At 44.3% G+C, this 19344-nt stretch overlaps 1 protein-coding gene across 1 annotated transcript; it reads left to right on the top strand.

Moving 5' to 3' along the window:
• Positions 1–3599: 3599 nt before the first annotated feature.
• Positions 3600–7619, top strand: LOC120645466 (probable serine/threonine-protein kinase At1g54610). Its single transcript, XM_039922247.1, has 8 exons — positions 3600–4157; positions 4274–4558; positions 4629–4946; positions 5070–5297; positions 6012–6112; positions 6193–6268; positions 6700–6993; positions 7473–7619. The coding sequence occupies exons 1-8, from the start codon at positions 3600–3602 to the stop codon at positions 7617–7619; spliced, it is 2007 nt and encodes a 668-aa protein (XP_039778181.1).
• The last annotated feature ends 11725 nt before the right edge of the window (positions 7620–19344 follow it).

Raw genomic sequence — 19344 nt, 5'->3', positions numbered from 1 at the left:
CTCTTTTGTCTCCCTCTTTTCATGTGCCTGCTGTTTCTTATGTTCCCAAACTAACCATGCAGCTTATCTCTGCTAGCCAGCTCACTGATCATGGTTGTCGTGTGATTCTTGATTCTGACTCTTGTTGTATTCAGGATCGCATCACGGGTCTCCTGGTTGGTACTGGCCCTTGTCAACGTGATTCTCAGCGTCTTTGGGAGCTTGACTAGCTTCGTCTTCCTTCCGCTGCTTCTGCCAGTCTTGTTGGTTCTGCTGCGTCCACGTCATCCACATCGTCTTTTGCTCAGTGGCATCATCGTTTGGGACATCTCTGTGGCTCGCGTCTGTCTACGCTCATTCGTTGTGGTCTTTTAGAGTCAGTCTATGGTGATGTATCTCTAGAACAGTGTCAGAGTTGTCGTCTAGAGAAACAGCTCCAGCTTCCTTACTATTCTAGTGACTCGGTGTCGAAACATCCTTTTGATCTTGTTCATTCTGATGTATGGGGTCCGGCTCCCTTTGTCTCGAAAGGAGGCCATAGATATTATATCATTTTTATAGATGATTTTTCTCGCCACACATGGGTTTATTTTATAAAAAATCGTAGTGAGGCTTTGTCTATCTATAAAATTTTTGCCACTATGATCCGTACTCAGTTTGGTATCTCTATTAGGGTCTTTCGTGCTGATTCTGCAAGGGAGTATTTATCTGGAGCCTTTCGTCAGTTCCTTTCTGAGCAAGGCACTCTTACCCAATTCTCATGTCCTGGTGCTTATGCTTAGAATGGTGTTGCTGAACGTAAGCATCATCATTTGCTTGAGACTGCTCGTTCTCTTATGATCGGTTCTTCTATTCCTCCACATTTTTGGGCTTGTTTCCACTGCCACTTATCTTATTAATATTTAGCCCTCATCCTCTCTTCGTGGTGGGATTCCGTATGAGCGTCTTTGTGGCAAGCTTCCTGACTATTTTGTCTTCGCCTTTTTGGGTGTGTCTGCTATGTGCTTCTTGCACCTCGGGACGTACTAAGATGACCGCTCAATCTGTTGAGTGTGTTTTTCTGGGATACAGTGCTGAGCATAAGGGGTATCGTTGTTGGGATCCTATTGGCCGTCAGATGAGGATTTCACGGGATGTTACTTTCGATGAGTCTCGTCCTTTTTATCCTCGTCCTTCTCCTGATGCTTCTCAAGCGTCTGTTAGTTGAGAACCCCAAAGTTGCACAATTTCCTGCTCCAAACAGCAGAAACTGCAGCCATAACATACTTAATTATTGGCCAACACACCTTATAAAACTTCCCAGTGAATCCATCCGGTCCTGGAGCTTTGTTTGAGGGGAGAGAACAGATTGTTTTCCAAACTTCTTCCTCAGAGAAAGGGCTCTCTAGCTCAGACAAGTCAAAACTTGGCATATTAAGCTCTTCCAAATTTACTGTTACCTCTCAGTCAGGGCTTCCCCCCAGAAGAGAATTATAGAAACTGAAAACATTATTTTCCTTTTCCTCGTGCTTGGTGAGCAAAAGGCCATCATCTGTCAGGAGCTTACTGATGACGTTTTTCCTCTTCCGATGTCTAGCGAAGGAATGGAAAAGGGCCGAGTTAGCGTCCCCCTCACTAAGCCAAGTAATACGTGACCTGCAACGGGCAATAGTGCGCTGTAGCGATGAGAGGGCTAGGGAGTAGGGTTTGAGTTTGTTTCTCAGCCATAGCTCCATGGTAGAGAGATTCTGATTGTCTTGTGCAATCTCCAACTGATGTAAGATCTCCCTAGCAAGTTCCAGCTGCGAGTTGACATGCCCTACTTTCTTCTGGCTCCAACTTTGGAGACTTCTGACGGTTGCTTGGAACTTTTTTGCCAGGGTGTCAAACGGGCAGGAAGTTGCTTGAACAGAGGACCAGGCAGTCTCGACTGCCTCTTGAAAACCGTCAAGAGTTGGCCAAAATTCTTCAAAATGAAATCTAGCTTTGGCAGGTTGCACATCATTCAACCCCAAAAGTAGTGGACAGTGGTCAGAGCCATCAGATGCACTGCTTTGCATTTGGGAAAAGTTGTTCCCACTCAGCTGAGTAAAAGACCCTATCGAGCTTGACAAGTGTAGGAGTGTCCTGCTGATTGGACCAGGTAATAAATTTTCGCCCTTGCAAAGGTAATTCTTTCAGTTTCAGTTCATTGATCAAACGACGAAATCTGCCCATCATTGCTCTATTGAGATTTCCATTATTTTTATCTTCAGCACTTGTGATGAGATTAAAGTCCCCAAGAACTGTCCATGGTCCCTGGCAAGTAGACCGCACACAACGCAGTTCCTGCATGAAGAGGAGCTTGTTATCATCGCCTTGGGGCCCATACACACACGTGAGCCACCAGGGTTGCATGTTGTTAGGGGAGAACTGAATGGAAACAGAATTTATAGTTTTGTGGTAAGTTTTTGGTAGTGGCAAACAGAAGGAGTAGACTTCGATTTGGGTGGCAAATTTGCAAATTCTATTTGTTTGAGGACAAATTTTTGTCAAGAGATCAGAGTAGTGATCAAAGAATAAAAAGGGAGAACCATCCAATGGCATCCCATGCTGATCTATTAAGGGAACAATAGGATCTTGTGCTGCTTTCCAGCTCGGAAGCGGATAGGGCCCTAAATTTAGCTCTCGACAATTCCTTCCCTCCTCTGTGTTTTTTCCTGTTTTGTTGTTGCAATAATTCTGTAGATAATCCATTTTCCTTCTTGGAACTTTCTTTACTTTTCTCTGATAGCTTAGGAAGGGAAAGAAAAAGAAATCTTGAAAAAGAAATATCATGGAGCAGTTAACTGTAATCCAATTTCTTTTTTTCATATTTTTACCACCTTTCTCTCCTCCATCTGAGGATTAGAATGGAGAGAGGGAAAGGTGGGGGATAGCGTTCAATTTCGTTGTCAATATATTTTCTTGAAATGGAAAGAAGACCAAGGAATCAAGTTCTGTGGTAAAACGTCAATTCTTTTTGTTTGAAATTTGCTGCTTTAATTGATCATTGTATGCTGATTTCCCTTTGTTGCATCTTTAGTTGAGATTCAGTTTCATGCCTTGGCATATCAATCTGTTTCGATTTTGGTTATCAACGACTTGTGTTATGTGTTTTTCCCTGAAGAATTGCAGATAGAGGTTCAATTGTATTGACATTGGTCGTGGTGAAGAGGATTGTTCTCTCCTTTACAGAAATCCAATGAAACATTTAAACAAATAATTAGAATCACAAGAATTATTTGTCCAGGACACAGGCCTCAAAGGTGAGATTTATGTCTTAATCATTGCCTGTATTTCGAAGAATCTTATATTAATTCTGGGTTGCATACATAGAACTGTAATAAATTGGCTGGTGGCAGATAGCCATTGCATTCACCGTCAACTTTCAACCTCCAAATCCAACTTTCAGTCACTTCTCTGAATTACAACTTGATTTTGTGATTGGAGTTTCATGTAATTAGGCTTTTACGCTCTGAAATCCAAGGAAATACTAGTCTGGACTCCATAGAATTCCCTAAACTCATTCATGATTACTAGTTTGGAATTTTGATTAAGAATTTCAGCAAGGCTATTGTTGGACCGAGAAGTACCTGGCTTCTTGCACTAATTTTCTGGTAATGAAGATATTCGCCAGGAATCCTGTGCAAAGCTTACTACAGTTTCGATGCGTTCAATCAAGTGGAAGGGCATTAAATGTTCTTCTAGGTCACCTCTGTCCAAAGTGTTCTAGAAAACATGAGGGCACAACTTCAGGAAGCAATACCACTACCACTGGATGCACATGTCTGCGATGGTTCTTCACACCATCAAGTAATGATTCTGCAACTGTACCAACCGCCAATGGTGGAAATACTGAAGTTCTCACCGCCCAGCCACGAGAAAATGGTTTTGATCCTAGTTACCAGTTGGACGATGCGGATAAGTCAGTTTCAGCTGTTGGCCACCGTCAGAAATCAAGCATGCACCATAGACTGAAAATATGGATCAGCAGTGGCCATAGTGGCATAATGGGAAGGTATGGAAATAAGTTGGACTCGGGTGTCGCCAATGTGGCTAAGCCGTCATCAGATGAGCCTGTTGATCCTGGATGGCCAGATTGGCTCATGAATGTGGCACCAGAGGCAGTACAAGGATGGTTCCCTCGGCGACTGGATTCATTCGAGAAATTAGGCAAGGTAAAAATTGTTAACATGGTGATACAAGTCACCTAATCTGGTAGTTTTTGATGTTGTTACTTGTTGCAAACTGTTTCAGTTGACTTTTTGTTCGAACAACTTCTTTCATATTGCAGATTGGACAAGGAACTTATAGTAGTGTCTACAAAGCCCGAGATCTTAAAATCGGCAAGCTTGTCGCTCTGAAAAAAGTGCGCTTTGTTAATGTGGATCCTGAAAGCGTACGCTTCATGGCTAGAGAAATTCTTGTTCTAAGGAAACTCAATCATCCAAATATCATAAATTTGGAAGGGATAATTACATCTTCTGTTTCACGAAGCCTGTATCTTGTATTTGGGTACATGGAACATGACCTTGCTGGCCTTTCTGCAACTCCAGGCCTCAAGTTCACTGAGCCACAGGTGATCATCTTACTGTCCTGGTTCATCTGAAATGTTGGCACATGAACTAACATGTTTCACACGAATCCAGGTCAAGTGCATACTGCAGCAGTTACTTAGTGGCCTCGATCACTGCCACAGCCATGGAGTCTTGCATCGGGACATGAAGAGTTCCAACATCTTGATTGATAGCAACGGTATTCTGAAGATCGCAGACTTTGGCCTAGCAACATCTTTTGATCCAGACAACCAGCAGCCGCTGACAAGCCGTGTAGCGACATTGTGGTACAGACCACCTGAACTTCTTCTCGGTGCCACCAAGTATGGTCCTTCTGTGGATATATGGAGTACAGGGTGCATTCTTGCAGAATTGCTTGCTGGCAAACCAATCTTGCCTGGAAGAACTGAGGTACAACCACTATTAAATTTTTGAGGATACAGGATAGGACATTCTGGTATCTCAACTGACACACAATTTTACCATACCTTTATTTGGTATGTATCATCATTTCGTCAAACAATACAATGCTAGGTGGAGCAACTTCACAAAATTTTCAAGCTCTGCGGATCACCTTCTGAGGAGTATTGGGATAAATTGGAAGTGCCCCAAACAGGGATGTTCAAGCCTGGTAGGCAGTACAAGGGATGTATTGCTGAAATTTTTAAGGATTTTCCTCACTCAGCTCTGATTCTTCTAGATAGTTTGCTTGCCTTAGAACCAGAAGCTCGTGGAACAGCTGCCACCACTCTGCACAGTGATGTAAGTTTTCATTGTTTTCTTTGTCAAGTTATTCCTAATCACAGTGATTTTGGGTAGTTCTTTTTGTGAGTTCAAATAACTTCGGCTAAAACAACAAACTTGATGCATTAATTAGCTACTATTTGAAAAGTAGCCAAATGGAATAAAACAAATTAATATCAAATAACGTGCTAGCCATGGACTGAATGGACCTGTGCTGGGTTACCAATCAAAACATTGAACCCTGTGAACTATTGATTCATGAGCTCTGATACAATGATTTTAAAGTAGGAAAAAGTCTAAATTAATCCCCTCAACTATAGCCAAAGTCTTGATAACCCCCTAAACGCAAAGAACGATCAGGTCATTGTGACAAGATTAGCAAATAAATCATTTAAATATTTATGCACAAAGATTCAGGTGTTATCACCATGTAACCCACAGATAAAAACCTTGTTATATTTATTTAAAGAGATTTCACCTATTCTGTTGATTCATATGAAAGTTAGGTCCTATTCTAGCTTGTTACAAGCAAATTTGTAATTACGGTCTTCTTTAATTTCCTAATTTGTTCAGAAATATATATTTTTTTGAAACTGAATCATGCAATAATATCTTAACCTAGTGAAACGATCAAGTTATTACTTTACAGATTGATAAGCTGCCTGATATCTGAAAGCAGCGTTTTGGAGATCTTTGCATTGCAGCATTTAACAAGTGCATTCAAATCTTTAGTTTTTCAGAACAAGCCCACTTGCCTGCAGCCCCTCGGGCTTACCGAAGTGTCCACCAAGCAAAGAGTATGATGCCAGACTCCGAAGGGAGGAAGATAGGAGGTACCATTTTCCCAATATTCTTGCAATAATGTTTAATTATTCGTTGTTAATTTTGACATTCTATTTTTCTATTTCAATAGGCAAAGAAAGGCAGCTCAGGGTGAAAATTTGAATCCTAAACTAAACCATGCTGATGATGGCAATGGCAAACCAAAGGTTTGTATGATGGCTAAACAAACAAAACCCCATTCTTGCACTGCTTTACCGTGCACCCATCAAATTTGTCAATACATTTGGGTTTCAGACCAACTTCGAACATATTCCACAGCTATGCTGAGTGTGAGACTGTACAACCTGATTTTGTTTTTCTTGCAGAATTCTAGGTTATAGTAAATTTAATAGTAAATAGACGCCAAAATTACAACAACAAAAGCAGAAAAGTAGCTCAAAATTAAATAAATGACATTCACCAGGAGCTACAGTACTCCTCGTACCTGCTGATATGTCTGGTCCAGGCTATGACAGTAGCTAGGGGTTTTGTGGTATAGTCGGTTGCCGACAGTATTTGGAACATGAACCCACAAACATCTCAGTATTAGCAGCTCTGTTTGCATTAGTTAACCCTGACTTGCTTTGTCATCGTACAGAAAGACAAAGATACTGCAACAGATATCAATATTGCAAATCTCAACTCACAGTATGAAACACGGACATTAGCTACTGGGGTGCAATCTCAAGAATTTGACTCCACATGGAACATGAGGGGAGATTCCAGTGACCATTCTGAGGTACCTGGACGCAAATACAATTCTGTTCGGGTGGCGAACTCAACTGCCATGCAGAAAAACAGATCAAATATGTGTCAACCTGAATCTGCTGATGCAACGAATGAAGAGTTCACTTCTTATAACAATGGCTCAGGGAAGAAGCGCCCAATTGTGGTAAGAAGAACAATTGTGAAAGACTAGCTTTACATTCTGTTTACTCAATAAAGAATTGGTGTGGTCAAAAGAATTATAGTAATTACAATATATACTGCCAACTTACATATATTTATGCTTCACCGTTTGTTGCATCATACAAAGTTTTGGAATGTTTGGGATTTGTTACTTGTTAGTTCCAGGATCAATAGACACAAAGTTTTGATGCTACAATTAATGATGTGTAGTCCTAAGCTACCGAGTGCCGAGTGTTTGTTTATGTAATAATTTGCAGTTGATAGTAGTTGATATCCACATTTTTGTTAGAATAGTTGTTGGCATCCAAACGCTTCTGTGGTACATTGTCTGGACACATCAGTTCTCCATTGCGTCACACACATTGTTTTGTTTCTCCATTAGTCTATTGTACTAACCTAGATGCTTTGACATCAATATCAGAGTATTTTAGAGACTTGTTATGTGTACTTTTGTTTGACCAGAGCTACAAGGGCAGGAGCAGAAGATTTCAGCACTATGAATCAATGATAGCCGAAAATGAAAGCATGGAACGGATGCTCAAGCAGCATGAAAAGAACATCCAAGAAGGGGTGCGCAAAGCGCGCATTAACAAGAGCAAAGAGTTGTGAAACAGATGACTGAGGCTACACAGATGACTCATGCTGCTTGGAAAATGAAATATGTTTTCTTTCATACTGCTTCGAAATCAGCACAAAATCTGCAGTTGTTGCTGCATTTCAATCTCAGAATTTTCCAGAGACTTGTGACCTCCTTGGATGGATCGACCTTGAGAACTCTACTTTCTGCCCAGGGGTTTCTGAATCACCCTCCAACTAATAAATTTGTGGTCTTCCCCTCCAGGAAGAAGGATCGGAGTGTGATCCCTCAGTGAGGCAAACCCCGGCTTTGTAACAGCCAGAAAATTCACATTAAAAAATCAACCGAATTCAAAAACTATTTTCAAAACCTATTGCAAAATTTATCTTTTGATCTCAACTCCTTTGTCATCTAATCTCCATCTTTTGCCTAATCACAATCAATTCACCCCTCACTTCTTTAGTACAACACATCAATTACCTCTCTCATCTTTACTCTCTCTAGCTCCATGCCGAGCAAGCTAATTCAAACACAACATGTACACATGCATGCTCACGTACTGACTAGCTTGCTTGCTCTCTCCTTCCTATCTTGCTGTTTACCTCGTGCCGCCAGGGTGGCAGCCGGTGGTCCGGACGTCCGGTGGCTCGGGAGAAGCGGCAACTTGCTCACTTCACCGGCGACAGCGACCAGTAGTGGCGTGATCTCGATCAGACGGGTCCGTGACTCCATGGGCGTGCTGCATCCGCTCAGGGTTCCGTCAAGGTTCGTCCCGGACTCCCGGTGCCGCGCACTGGATCGGACGCTGTTAGGAATAATCTTGACTTATATGTGCATGTTTGTTTCTTGCATATAGCTAGGATAGTTGTGTTAGTCATGTTATCTTTGACATTGTTGCATGAGCATGTGGCCGGAACCGTGTGCTGAGTTCACGTTGTGGCCAGGGTTAGTTTTTGTGCATTAGTGCATGGCCTTGCGGTAGTCACGTACACGTAGAGTTAGCACGTTAGTTTGTGCTAATGGGCGGCGTGTTTAGCTGATGGCCGGGTCATCATTGAATAATAAGTCTAGAGCGGCCGAGTTGTAATTAGCTGCATGCAACGGTGAAGGGATCGTGGACCTAGAAGGGGGTTGAATTGGTACTTTTTCAAATTTCGATCTAGTCCTTAACCTAGACTAGTATTGCCCAATCTACAAATTTGAAACCTAGTCACTAGAGCACGCTAGCAACAGGTCCTTAGGTAGGTAATCACACTATCATGATCATTTTTGTCTAGATGTTTGCACACTAGCAAGAATAACAACAAATGGATTTAATTGCTTGAAATAAAAGTAAGGGACACGAGACAACCAGATTTTTTTCCATGGTATCGAGGAGTTGACGCTCCCCCCTAATCCACGTTGGAGCACCCACACAACGGTATAGCTCCCTTGCTTCACCAAGAAGCAAGTGATCACTAAGAATGCTCCTTCTCCATCTCCGAAACAGCGAGCTTCACACCGTGTACAATATTCTTGTCTTGGGGCTCCCACAAACTCCAAGAGCTCACCAAGAACCTCCCGATCACCAAGACCGGCTAGGTGCCATCAAACACCAAGAGTAATAAGCTCCTAAGCCTTCACTTGACCTACACTCAGTTGGCCCTAACTCAATCTCACTCGCTACACTTGCAAATGTTGAATTCTTCAAGGTTGAAGCACAAACAATGTACTAGATCTTCTCTCTTTTGCTCAAAGCACTTTCTCTTCTTCTCAAGGGGGCCTAAGGTATTCAAGGTGTCAAAGGCACTTCAAATGAGTCAGGGGGCGCCCTTATATAGAGTGGAGAGGGTTACATAGCCGTTGGAAGTCCACTGCAGAAAAATCGAGACCACCGGAAGAACCGACGGGTGACAAATTTGAGGCGTCGGTTCAACTGGTCTCTCTGTGTCCAATTAGTAGCCGTTGGGGTTTCTGACACAATATCCAGGCTTGCGTCATTGCACCGGTGTATGCTCCGTAGAGGCATCGGTTCAACTGGTGCTGAAGAGGTTCACTGATCAACTCAAACAAGCTCTCTGGAACATAGTACATCAAATGCTCCGGTGGTTGATTCTTAGGCGTCGGTTCAACCGGTGCTAAAAACAAGTTGAGATCCACCAAAACATGCTCTCTGGAACAAAGTACATCTAATGCACCGGTGCTTTGCTTGGGACCATCGGTTCAACCGGTGCTATAGAGATTGTTGATTTGAATTCTGCTTGCATCCAGAGAGAGAGAGAGAGACCGACAGGGGCGTCGGAACTTCCGCTAAACTTCGGATGCACCAATGCTAAGGCATCGGTTAAACCGGTGCTGCTGTTTTTCTTTGTTTTCAACTGAATTGTCTTGGATTTGAATGTAACTTCGATTGTTTCTTCTTCCAAGTGTTGTGTTAACTTCTATTGACCATCTTAGGCTATTTTTGAGCGAGTGTGCAAGATTTCTAAGGCCAACTCAGTTTTGGTCAAACTACTAACTCATGAACCCCTCTTAATAGTACGGTCAAGAACTAAAAACTATAAACCCTAGCTAAATCAAGTGTCCTTCATCTCCTTGTGACACTTGAGACTAGAAATGTCCTTAATCTTTAAGATTGAGTCCTTGGCACGCATGGTTGTTCCGAATTTAGGGGTCTCCTTTCACATTTCATATGAGACTAGACTAATCATTAATTTTTCCTTCAAAACACACGTTAGTCGCATACGGTTGTCATTAATCACCGAAACTTACCATTAGCATCTATCGGCCTAGATACGCTTCAATCTCCCTCTTTTTTGTGATCGATGACAACACAAAGTAGAGATACAAAGATATGAAATTGAAACACGATAAACAGGCATGCATTACTAGAAATTAAGCACATGTAGGGACATGTCAACACAGAGCATACACAATATCCAAATAACATGTCCATACACAAAATCCATGAAGGTCCAAACACGCCACAAAACACCAAGCTCCCCCTATCTATCTCCCCCTTTGGCAACAAAGCACCAAAAAGAAAGGCGATCTAGTCCTGAGCTGGAGAAGGCGGGGTCTTCAGGCTCGGTCCGGTGGAGAATTGAGCGGCGGAGTCGTCGGCGTCGTCGACCGAAGAGGACTTCTGCTCGACCGGAGTCGTCGGAGCAGCAGAAGTAGCTGGAGTAGCGGTAGTAACTGGCTCGGTGATGACCGTGGAGTCCGTTGGAGGAGCAGACGTGACGGGAGTCAGGTCTGGCTGAGTAGGGCGCACAACGGACGGACGGAGCACCTCAGGCTGTGAGGGTGACTCGAACGTGAGGGACTGAGCTGAGGGGTGCTGTAGCTGATGCAGAACCTGCTGCTGCCTGAGGAACTCTGCACGCTGCTCGGCAGTCCAGACACTTGGCTGTGGAGCATGATCCAGAGCAGTAGTGGAAGTAGGAGCAGGGCTGGCAAACAACCCAGTCTGAAGAAGATGTGACACCGGGAAGGACGCCAAGGGTGTCTGCACAAAACCGCCAACAGGTGGAGCAGGAGCAGTGGGGTCGAACTGGAGCTGCTGGGGTGTAGGGAGCTGAGGCTCAGACAGTCCAGTGTGACGGTACAGCTGACCGAAGCATCCCGAGAAGAAAGTGAACATCTGCTGCTGAATCTCGGACTGCTGCTGAAGCTGTAACCTCATGGCCTCCTGCTGCTGCCTGATCCCCTCAAGTACTAGTGTCTGGGCCTCCTGCTGGCAAGCCTGCTCGGCTTGCATGCTTAGCTGAGCTGCAGCAAATCGGTCCTACTAGTCAGAGAGCCTTTGTAGAATAGCAGCAAGAGAATCAGGCTGAGTGACCTGAGCAGTAGTAACTGGAGGAGCAGGGACTCGGGCTGCACCAGAGGATCCTGCCTCATCATCATGAACACCTCGAGGGACGGTAACAGTGGGTATGAAGTCCTCGTCATCCTCCGAGTCCTCTGAGTCTGTGACCAGGTAGTGTGGGAGCTGGGCCTCTGCTGCTGCGAGTGAAGCGTCCTCAGCTGCAGTGGGATCATCCACAACTCTACCCTCAACCAAAACACGCTCATCCAGAATCCGCTGTGCCCTGCGCTGGCCTCTTGGGCCACGACGACCGTCTCGAGGAGTATTAGGTGAGTAAAAACTGAAGTGCGTCCTCGACTGCTCCAGCTCGTCCATATGAGCATTCTGACTGAGCTGAGCGAGTATCCAGCAGATCCAATGAGCAAAAGGATGGCAACGGTGAACTGTCATCCCATCTAAGATCACGTCCTCTAGCTCGCAGATAAAGAAGTCTTCGAGGTCAAAGTCTCGTCCTGTCATGATATACAGTAGTAGCCACTGCTGCAGAGCTGTGATCCCCTCGTTGTATCCAATCTGGAACAACAGACTCTTCCTCAAAGCTAGGTGTACGGAGTGAGCTACGGGAGTCAGTCTATCCGTGGTCCTCGGTGTGCCAGGCAGAAAGGGCTGCTGAAAGAGAACGCTGATCTCCTCGTCAGACGGGACGTGAGACTCATGAGGACGACGACGAGGCACCGTGTTGCCCTAAGACTGATAGTGCAAGAAGTGTGGCTCCTCGGCAATCTGAACTCCTAGCAGGGTAGCCAAACGTACTCGTGTCAACCTATAATGCCTCTGCTGGAACATGAAGTCAATGAACTGCCGGTCCTCCTCAACAAATAGGGTGGCGTAGAAAACGCGAACCCACTCTCTGATGTACCGAGACCTCTCATTAAGCAGAGCTGGTAGACCCTCATATCTCTCAAACAAAGGGAGTATAGGAAGGCCTCCTGCTGCCACGCGCATAGCCACCCAGTGAAGCATTTTGTGCTCACTGATCTTGATGTCCATCTGGCAATAAGCGTGGTAGAAAGATTCCTGGAGCAGAGTGTGAAAGCGACGGTCAACTCCAACGTCCCTCTGCTAGGGAAACCACTGCTCCTGGGTGACATATCTCAATCTCTCGACCCTAGGTCCTGGAATGCCCCGAAGATCAAGCAGCTCAACCTGTGGAGGCTCCTCCTCTGCATCACTATCCTGACCAGCTGCCTCTCTCTCACTTTCACGGCGTACTGCCCTGTGAGTACCACCACCTCGAGTCCGTGGACGAGAGCGGGACTCAGGTGTGGTCTGAGCTGTCTCTGGCAGACGAGTACGTCCTGAGCGACGTAACTGCTGCTGTGGCTCCCCCTGAGCCTGAGGATCTCTGATCCTAAGTGAACCCTGCCTGTCTGCTGCATATGCAACTGCCTCTGCTCTCTCTCGCTCTCGGTCCTCACGAGTGCGCTTCTTATTCTGCACAACCTGCTTGCCCTTGCCCTTCTTGTCTCCTACCATCTGTCATAGAGAATCGATAGAAGATAATGGAATTAAGACAGGGAATTATGCATATACGAGATATCAACTAAAGGAAAAGAGTGTCCTTAAGCAAAGCATGGAACGATATGAGCCTATCATGGTGAGATCTAGTGGATAACAACTCACTTAACACACTAAAAGAGATTTCGTCAAGTCAAGAGCCAAGGTGTGTGTGTGAGAGGCAAGGATCATATGTGGTCATGTGTAAAAGATATGAAAAAGAAAATATGACACATGCCAAGGAAGTGTGAAGATCATACCCTTGTGGATCAGAGAAGAAACCACAAAGAAATTGATGAGAATTTCTTTGAGGCAAAACATCGAACGCCTTGAGGGCACACGAGCAAAGGGTGGAAGGAACTCAAAACAGGCTCGAATGCACGTGTGTGGGAGAAGGAGTAGAGCAGGAGGAGCTGCACGCGAGGAGAGGTTGCGTCGGTGGCGGTGGTGAGCGGCGGCGCGGCAGAACAGAGGCGGCGCGCGGGTGGCACAGGCGCGGCGCAAGCGTGGCGCGGGTGCGGGGGTGCTGCGCGTGAGTGGCGGCGGAGCAGGGCGGCGGCGGAGGCGCGTGCGGGCAGCAGTGCAGTGGGGCAGCGGCGGCAGAGCTGTGCGCGACCGGCGGCGGAGCGAAGGCGCGGGGCGCAGCTGCTCGCGAGGAAGAAAGAAAGAAGATGATTGTGACGCTGACGTGTGGGGCCCGCAAGAAAAACAAGAGAAAAGGTGCGTGCGGGCCCGCAAACCCTAGGCATCGGAAAGACCGATGGGTTAGAGAATTAAGCATCGGTGTAATTGCCGGTTTGAGTTTGACCAGATCTGAGAGAGTTGAAAACGTGGTCAATAGAGGGCACCGGAAGAACCGCTAATGAGCCATCGGAGCATCCGACGGGCGTCGGTGCAACTGCAGGAGGAAGGTCCAGAGACGCTGCAAGGGCCAAGAACTCCACGCAATAGCACCGGTTGAACCGATGCTTTGGCGTCGGTTCATCCGCCAACCATCGGATGCACCGGTGGCCGTCGGTGTAACGGTCGGAGGTTGTTCCAGAGACGATGCACAAACCTTGCCTCAAGGAGTTAAGCACCGGTTGAACCGATGCAGGGAAAACAAGGTGTCGGTTTAACCGGTGGTTAAGGAAATTTTCTGCTGAACTACAAACTCTACTTCTGATCCAAATTTTTAAAAACAAAGCCAAAAACGCTTAATTTGGACCATTTTCGAGAGACAACCTCACCCCTCAAACACTCATACTTATAGTGCTCGCAAGCTTTTACATAAACATAGGCAAAAAAGATCCATGCGAGGTTTTAAACATAAAAACCAAATGTATGAGCCACTTTGCCTATGAACTTAGAGATTGAAACTTTAAGTTCGATAGGACGTGGCTCAATAGGCATGAAAGCGCAATATTGATCTTATCACTCTTGTAGAGATGATATATCATATTTAGCATGAATATCTTTCTTGAAGTGTGATTTGCTCCCTTGTGATGCTACTAACGAGATGCAATGACAATGCAAAGCTAGAAATTAAACATGGATGCATTCTATATGACAAGCACATGCCATGAGCGAAACCAAGACCACCGGCTCATGCAAGACCCATGTTCATCACTATCTTGACAAGGTTAGATAAGCCCCTAACATTTGTACATATGAAATGCATCTATATGTCAAGGAAATTACATGACGTTAGAAGCATATAGAATGTTAAGCTCACTTCGCAACCTACAAAAGGTGGTCTCATCTAGAGGTTTTGTGAAGATATCCACCAATTGATCTTCGGAACGAACACCACAAAGTAGTATATCATTCCTTGCCACATGATCTCTTAGAAAGTGATGGCGAATATCTATGTGCTTGATGCGAGAGTGTTGAACTGGGTTATTAGCAATTTTAACGGCACTCTCATTATCACAAAGGAGCAGGATTCTATCTAATACTACACCATAGTCCAAGAGGCTTTGCTTCATGTAGAGGATTTGAGCACAACAAGCCCTGGCGGCAATATATTCCGCCTCCGCGGTTGACAAGGCCGCGGAATTTTGTTTCTTTGACGACCAAGAGACTAAGGAACGCCCTAGCAAGTGGCACCCACCCGATGTACTCTTGCGATCCACACGGCATCCGGCAAAGTCCGAATCTGAGTATCCCAAGAGTGTAAAACTAGCGCCTTTGGTGTACCACAAGCCTATGCTAGGCGTATGCTAGAGATATCTAAGGATCCTTTTAACGGCACTAATGTGTGATTCCTTAGGATTAGCTTGAAAGCGGGCACACATGCATACGCTAAACATGATATCGGGCCTAGATGCGGTTAGGTAAAGGAGTGACCCAATCATGGAACGATAGAGAGTTTGGTCAACCGATTTACCTCCCTCATCCAAGTCAAGATGTCCATTTGTTGGCATTGGAGTCTTGATCGGCTTGCAATCATCCATCTTGAATTTCTTGAGAATATCCTTTGTATACTTTTCTTGATGGATGAAAGTCCCTTCCTTCAATTGCTTGATTTGAAACCCAAGGAAGAAATTGAGCTCACCGATCATGGACATCTCGAATTCCCTAGCCATCATTTCTCCAAATTCTTTGCAAAGAGTGGGGTTAGTTGAACCAAAAATGATATCATCAACATAAATTTGACATACGAATAGCTCTTCATTGATGATTCTTGTGAAAAGAGTTGTATCCACCCTCCCGATCTTGAAGCCCTTGTTGAGAAAGAAGTCACGAAGGCGTTCATACCAAGCCCTTGGCGCTTGCTTGAGCCCGTAGAGCGTCTTGTGCAATCGATAAACATGATTAGGATATCTAGGGTCCTCAAACCCGGGAGGTTGTTCAACAAACACCAACTCATTAATAAAGCTATTTAAGAATGCACTCTTCACATCCATTTGAAAGAGTTTCATATTATGATGTGAAGCGTACGCTAAAAGGATACGGATGGCTTCAAGTCTTGCAATGGGGGCAAATGTTTCACCAAAATCCAACCCTTCAACTTGTGCAAAGCCCTTTGCCACAAGTCTTGCCTTGTTGCGATCCACTACACCATGCTCATCTTGTTTGTTGCGGAAGACCCACTTAGTACCAATGATATTCTTGTCTTGAGGACGCTCTTCAAGAACCCAAACTTCATTGCGGGTGAAGTTGTTGAGCTCTTCTTGCATGGCCATCACCCAATCCGGGTCCTCAAGAGCTTTATCTATATTTGTGGGTTCCAAGCAAGAAACAAACGAGTAATGTTCACAAAAAGAGGCATATTGACGCCTACGAGTTTTTACTCCACCGGATGGGTCACCCATGACCAAGTCAATGGGATGATTTCTTAAAGTTCTTGTAAGCCTCTCTTGTGCTTGAGACGTTGATTCTTCTAGTGGTTCGCCATCTTGATGTTGAGCTTGGGCTTGTTCACTTGTGATGTGCGTGTCATCAAATGGAAGTTGTTCTTCAACCACTTGTTCATCTTGGGCATCATGGAAAGGAGGTAAGGCATCATCTTCTTCATCGGATGACTCATCATGGTGATGTGGTGGTGTAGACTTGTCTTCATCCATTGAGCCATCCTTGGAAGTGACTTCAAGTTGAGTGGATGAGACTTGTAGCTCTTCTACCTCCTCCTTTGGCTTGACTTGCCCAATAGTAATGTTCTTCATGACTTCTCAAAGTGGTTCATCACCTACATCATCACAAGAGAAAACTTCCCCTTGGGAGCCATTAGTCTCATCAAACTCCACATCAAAAGTTTCTTCAATCTTGCTAGTAGCACTATTGAATACTCGATATGCTTTGGAGTTTGATGAATAACCAACAAGAAAACCAACATCACATCTACTTTCAAACTTACCTAGGTGCTTCCTTTTCTTGAATATGTAGCATTTGCAACCAAACACCCAGAAGTAGGAGATGTTGGGCTTCCTCCCAATGAGAAGCTTATAGGGTGTCTTTCCCAAGAAGCGGTGGAGATAAACTCGGTTGGATGCATGTCATGCGGTGTTGATGGCTTCCGCCCAAAATCTTTGTGAGATGCCATAGTCATCCAACATTGCTTTTGCAAGAGTGATTAATGTCTTGTTCTTTCTTTCCACCACTCCATTTTGTTGGGGTGTGTATGTTGATGAAAACTCATGCTTGATCCCCATGTCGTTGCAAAGCTCTTCTACTTGAGTGTTCCTAAACTCTGTGCCATTGTCACTCCGGACCTTCACAACACTAGACTCAAATTCATTTTGAGCTTGCTTGACAAAAATCTTGAAGATCCCCATAGTCTTGCTCTTGTCCTCTAAAATGAAAATCCAAGTATATCTAGAGTAATCATCAACAATTACAAGACAATAGAGATTACCGCCAAGACATTTGTAGGTGGTTGGCCCAAAAAGATCCATGTGTAGTAGCTCCAAGCTTCTTGATGTTGACAAATAAGCCTTCATGGGATGTGATGATGTAAATTGCTTCCCGGCTTGATAAGCACTACACAATTTGTTTTTGTCAAAAGAAACATCTTTGACACCAACCACCATACCTCGTTTGAAGGCCTTCTTGAGTTGGCTCATGCCAATATGAGCAATGCGGCGATGCCAAAGCCAACCCATGGAGTTCTTGGAGAAGAGACATGTCGCCAAGCTTGCATCATTAGATGAGAAATCAACAAGGTAGATGTTACCATGTCGAAATCCTTTGAATATTAAGCTCTTGTCCTCCTTGCTTGTCACTACAACCTCACTATCACTAAAGATGCATATTAGTCCTAAATCACAAAGTTGAGCAATGGATAACAAATTGAAACTAACAGACTCAACAAGCAACACATTAGAGATAGAAAGATCCTTGGTGATGGCTACCTTACCCAAACCTACCACTTTTCCTTTTGAGTTATCACCAAAGGTGACATGTTCATAATCGCCCACATCTTCATCTAGTGAGGTGAACATCTTTACATAGCCGGTCATGTGTTGTGTATATCCGCTATCAAGCACCCAATACTTGCCACCGGCTTTGTAGTTTACCTACAGACAAATGAATCACTTTTGAGGTTTGGGAATCTAAGCAAGTTTGGGTCCTTTGACATGAGTTACTAAAGCTTTAGGAACCCATAGTTGTCGTGGTAGCTTTCCCTTCATATGAGTGCCAATAAACTTTGCCTTAACCTTGCCACTTTTAAGCTTGCTTAACAAGAAATGATGTTCATTGAATTGAGACTTGTAATTAGGAGGCAAGGTAGGAGGTGGACGAGTAGGAATTGGACACTCCCTTGTGTGATACCCGGTGATTTGACAATGTTGACAATATGAGCCAACTTTCTTGTTGAAGCATGCCTTGAGCTCCGGCGACTTGGGACAATTTTCCGGAGGCTTGGGAAATGATCCAAGTCCATTTGTCCCAAAGTGCCTTGCATTGTGGAAGAGAATCTCCTTATGCAAGTATTCTCCCCTTGTCACATTGAACATGCATTTGGTCATGCTTTCAAGTTCCTCCTCAAGTTGTTTCTCCCTATCATGGTTAGTCTTTGAACAAGAAGGAGAAGTATGATGACAAGTAGTAGGGTGAGGCAACTCCACAAGATCATCACAAGAAGTAGCTATATTGACTTTTGAGTTTCTTTTAGTTCTTCATCCAAAGCATCAAAGGCAAGGTCAAGTTCTTGATACATCATACTTAAGTTAGCATAATCAAGCTTAAGCTTCTTATTGCATGATGTAAATGACTTGTTAAGCACAACTACTTCCTCATATTTAACATTCAATTCATCATTCTTAGTAAGTAGCTTGTCATGCTCCTCTCTAAGTTGCTTGCTAGGAACAATACATGTATCATGAGTTTCTATTGCCTCATTGTGCCTAACAATCAACTCATCATTTGAGGCCTTAAACTTGGCATATTCAATTTCAAGAACTTTACATTTTGATTTGTACTTCTTGATCACTTATTGGTACTCATCTAGGATGTTTTGCACTTCATTAGGAGACAAGCAATGTTCACTTTCATCACTAGAGGAGTTGTCATCATCACTCACCTTGGAGTTACCTCTTGCCATGAAGCACATGGGTGGTGGAGGTAGAGGTGCCTCATCACCATCATCTTCATCATCATGAATGGCAATCCCCACAATCTTTTTCTTGGATTCTTCATCACTTGAGTCATCACTTGAGGATTCACCATCCGTGATCCATTTTCCAAGGAAAGCCTTGACCTTCTCTTTTCTTGTGAAAGACTCTTTCTTCTTGTGGTCCTTCTTCTCATGACTTTTCTTTGATGTCTTGTGTTGATTGTCATCATCATCTTGTTTCTTGTTGAGCTTTGAAGGCTCCGGACAATCATATGAGAGGTGGCCATATTTGCCACAATTGTAACAAATTTTCTTGACATTGTCCTTACTTTTCCGGGTACGAAACTTGTTTTTCTTGGGGTCATAGTTGTACCCT

Source organism: Panicum virgatum, chromosome 8K, assembly GCF_016808335.1.
Source record: "Panicum virgatum strain AP13 chromosome 8K, P.virgatum_v5, whole genome shotgun sequence".
Taxonomy (NCBI): domain Eukaryota; kingdom Viridiplantae; phylum Streptophyta; class Magnoliopsida; order Poales; family Poaceae; genus Panicum; species Panicum virgatum.
This window is presented reverse-complemented; position numbering and strand designations above follow the sequence as displayed.